The sequence below is a fragment of the Oryctolagus cuniculus genome, chromosome 5, assembly GCF_964237555.1.
Source record: "Oryctolagus cuniculus chromosome 5, mOryCun1.1, whole genome shotgun sequence".
Taxonomy (NCBI): domain Eukaryota; kingdom Metazoa; phylum Chordata; class Mammalia; order Lagomorpha; family Leporidae; genus Oryctolagus; species Oryctolagus cuniculus.
This window is the reverse complement of record NC_091436.1, coordinates 54,683,640-54,687,375: the sequence shown is the minus strand read 5'-3', so window position 1 is coordinate 54,687,375 and position 3,736 is coordinate 54,683,640. Positions and strand designations below refer to the sequence as shown.

Genomic DNA, 3,736 nt, shown 5'->3' with positions numbered 1-3,736 from the left:
TCTGGAAGAGTTCCTGGTTTGGGGATAAAAGTAAATAATGTCTCTGCCTTCAGAAAGGGGGCGGGGGTGGACAAGAGAGGTTAACGGTCCAGGGATGTAGGTGTGGGTCTGTTTGCTCAAGCTTGTTGGTTGAAATGAGAAACTGAAAGTTTTGATAGCTTGATACGCCCTCTTCGGTTTTAGAAAACTGTTTCCTAACAGAGTGGAAAGTCTCAGACCCCACTCTACCTAAAGCTTTGACAAGCAGGACGGAGAAGAGACAAGCATTTGAAATAGGAGGCCCATGGAGAAGTTTAAGCCTTTGCTGGACCTGCAAATCAAGCACCGCACCTCGCTGCTCTATGGCCTCACCAGCCTGCTGACCGCGGGCGGCGAGCGCCTCTTCTCCACGGTGGTGTTCCAGTGCCCCTGCACCGCTGCCTGGAACCTGTGCTATAGCTTGGTCTTCCTGCTGGTGCCAGCGCTCGTGCTCTTCCTCCTGGGCTATTTGCTTAGTGCACGAACTTGGCACGTGCTGACCGGCTGCTGTGCCTCGAGCACCCGCGCAAAATGCCCCTCAGGGTGTCGCGGCGCCCTGGTGTTGTTGAAGCTCACCGCCTCTGCAGCTTTCGTGCCACTCACCTGGGTGGCCGTGGCGCTGCTGGGCGGCTCCTTCTATGAGTGTGCAGCCAGCGGAAGCAAGATCCTTGCACGGCGCTTGTGCCAGAAAATCTCTCAGTGCCAGAATGTCTCCTCTCACTGCTACAATGTCTCCTCTCAGTGCCTGGAGCAGCTGCCGCTGGTGCCTTGCTCCCAAGCCAAGGAGTCCAGCGTGCAGGACCTCCTGAAGGATCTCAAGGCTGAGTCTCAGGTTGGCCGGGGGCGCAGGGCGCGGTGGGGTGGTGCTGAGTGGATGAGCTTCTGCGGGGTGGACCGCGTGGCGGGGAAATTGGCGACTCCCTAAGAAAATCTTGAAAGGCTCCCTGCTCGTCATGAACGTACAGGCGAATATTGAAATTAAACCAATGTAAAGGAGGAGAGGGATTCAGGCGGTGTCTGGCACCTTAAGTGAATTGCACACCTACTCTGTGCCTGAGCCCGTGCGAGGCTTATTCCGTCCTCCTGTGTCCTCTTAGGTCTCCCAACTGCCCTGTATGGTTTTTTCAATTTTATGGTGCATACACGTAGTCTAGCTAAAAGTGTTCAGGCAGGAGAAAAGTGGGGAGCAATTGTTATGTTAAGATGGGTCTGTCAAACCCCAAGCCACCAATGCCCAGTGTCTGGGTCCATAGAGCTCAGCGGTTCTTTGCAATGATGGCGCCTTTCACTGGATTTGCAGAAATTCCACAGGTTCTGAGTTCTAAGGGAGGATGACACATGGGCTTTTCTTTGAGCCTGGTGACTTGGTTTAAGACTATGATCGTCCTATGAGTTAGGGAGTTACTGCCACTCTTTAATCTTAAGGGATTAAAGTCAAGGGCAATTTTATTTCATTTTTAAGATTTATTTATTTATTTGAGTTACACAGCGAAAGGGACACACACACACACACACACACGCTCTTCTATCTGCTGGTTCACTCGCCAGGAGCCTGGAACTCTATCCAGGTCTCTCACATGGGTGGCAGGGGCCCAAACTCTTGGACCATCTTCTGTTGCTTTTCCTGTATCATTAGCAGGGAGCTGGATGGGAAGTGGAGCAGCAGGACATGAACTGGCGCCCATAAGGGATGTGGGCATTATAGGTGGTGGCTTAACCTGCTGTGCCACGTCCCTGTCCCCAAATGATAGCTTTTATGTAACTGATAAGTAGTTCAAATTTTATCCAAGAATTTTAAATGTCTTATAAGAAAAGTGATTAATCTGTTATTTTGTTGTCTTCTTAAGGTGTTCGGCTGGATCCTGATAGCAGTTATTATCATCGTCTTCCTGCTTTTGACAGCAGTCTCTCGATGCCTATCTCCAGTTAGTTTTCTGCAGCTGAAATTCTGGAAAATCTATTTGGAACAGGAGCAGCAGATCCTTAAAAGTCAAGCCACAGAGCATGCAACAGCATTGGCAAAAGAGAATGTCACATGTTTCTTTGAGAGCTCGCATGCAAAGGAAATCCACATTCCAAGCATTAAAGAATGGCAGCAGATTTCATCACTACATACTTTCAATCCGAAAGACCCGTACTACAGCATGTTGCACAAATATGTTAACAGAAAAGAGATGAGTCACAGTATCAGGTTTTGTGAAGGTGATGAGGTGGTTCCTGAACCTGGCTCTGTGGATTTAGCTGGTATAAGCACCACTAGAGATTTATAACCTTAAAAAAATCTTTCGCAAGCTTCACTTTCTTCGGAGACCATCTCCAGCTAGTTCAGGGGCCCCAAGGTGTGAGAGGTGTCGACGCTTGAAGAAACGAGAGACACACTCACAGCAAGGCTGATGGCATGGCTCTGGCTCAGACTTTATTTTTATATCATGTTGCGTAATGATTCTTTCTTCTTACAATAACAAGTTTGTTGTTCACTTTCTTCTAGTTATAACTTCTTTGATTTCCAAGGGCATATTCAGAGCATGGGTTACAACCATAGACAGGTGCGAGATAATGGGCTTCCCACACAAGCCAAGGTTTGGAGTGCTGTCCAGCTATGCAGAAATTGGCTACACAAGCTAGAGTATTACCTTCCTAATCTAATCTTTCCTAGGAGCCCCAAGTTCAAAGCAGGCCCTTTTTAAAATGTATCCCCTCTTTGCAGTTCTTTCTGTAACTCTAATTTCTTTATTGTACTTATTCAAAAGTTCACTTAAATCTATTCTACAGTTTTGACCTCCTAACCATTGTAGTATTTGTAGCATATATTGAATTAAAGCTTTATTAACATTTGCCTTTTTTTTTTTTTTTTTGGTGGGAGGTATATACCAGGGAGCGTGTTGCCTTTTAATTCTTTTCCACAAACAGCTCAGCCTTGCATAAAGCATTAACCCTTTTTCCTACACTAACATTCTGCTTGATTAAAATTCTACAAAGCAATGGACATTTTGGAGGTTATGAGACTAAGTGCTCTTCCCTAAAATTAGGAATACAGCAATCATTAGCAGGAAGCTCTGGCTTTCTTAGGCAGAGTATAGTTCCCAACAAACCTAAAACCACCACAAGGACTGCAGCTGTCATTCTCATGCCTTGCTGAGACAGACCTTCTGCTGTGACCTTGTCAGCCAGCTGAAGTTGTCTTGGCCTCACCAACATTCTTAAAAATATATTGATATTGCTTATGACTGTCTTTTTTCTTTCCATATTGTAGTCATTTAGATCTGAAATTAAAATGTGGAGATTAGGGGCTAACACTGTGGTGTAGCTGGTAAAGCCACCTCCTACAGTGCTGGTATCCTTTATGTGCACAGCTATGTCTTTCGTGGCCATCTGAGGAGTGAATAAGTAGATGCAAGACCTCTCTTTCTCTCTCTGTATAACTCTGACTTTCAAATAAAGAAATAAATCTAAAAAATGGAGATTAATATATATTTTGACAAGCAGAGTTAGACAGAGAGAGAGAGACAGAGAGAGAGTTATAGACAGAGAGAGAGACAGAGAGAAAGGTCTACCTTCCATTGATTCCCTCCCCTAATGGCCACCACTGCGCCGATCCGAAGCCAGGAGCCAGGTGCTTCCTCCCGGTCTCCCATGCGGGTATAGGGACCCAAGCACTTGAGCCATTTTCACTGCCCTCCTGGGCCACAGCAGAGAGCTGGACTGGAAGAGGAGTAAC

The 3,736-nt window shown here is 46.4% G+C and overlaps 1 protein-coding gene across 1 annotated transcript; it reads left to right on the top strand.

The window, feature by feature from the left end:
• Window positions 1-210: 210 nt before the first annotated feature.
• LOC138842985 (calcium homeostasis modulator protein 6-like) lies at window positions 211-2,858 on the top strand. Its single transcript, XM_017344874.3, has 2 exons — window positions 211-850; window positions 1,866-2,858. Exons 1-2 carry the CDS (start codon window positions 284-286, stop codon window positions 2,286-2,288), a joined length of 990 nt encoding a protein of 329 aa, XP_017200363.1. The 5' UTR covers window positions 211-283; the 3' UTR covers window positions 2,289-2,858.
• The last annotated feature ends 878 nt before the right edge of the window (window positions 2,859-3,736 follow it).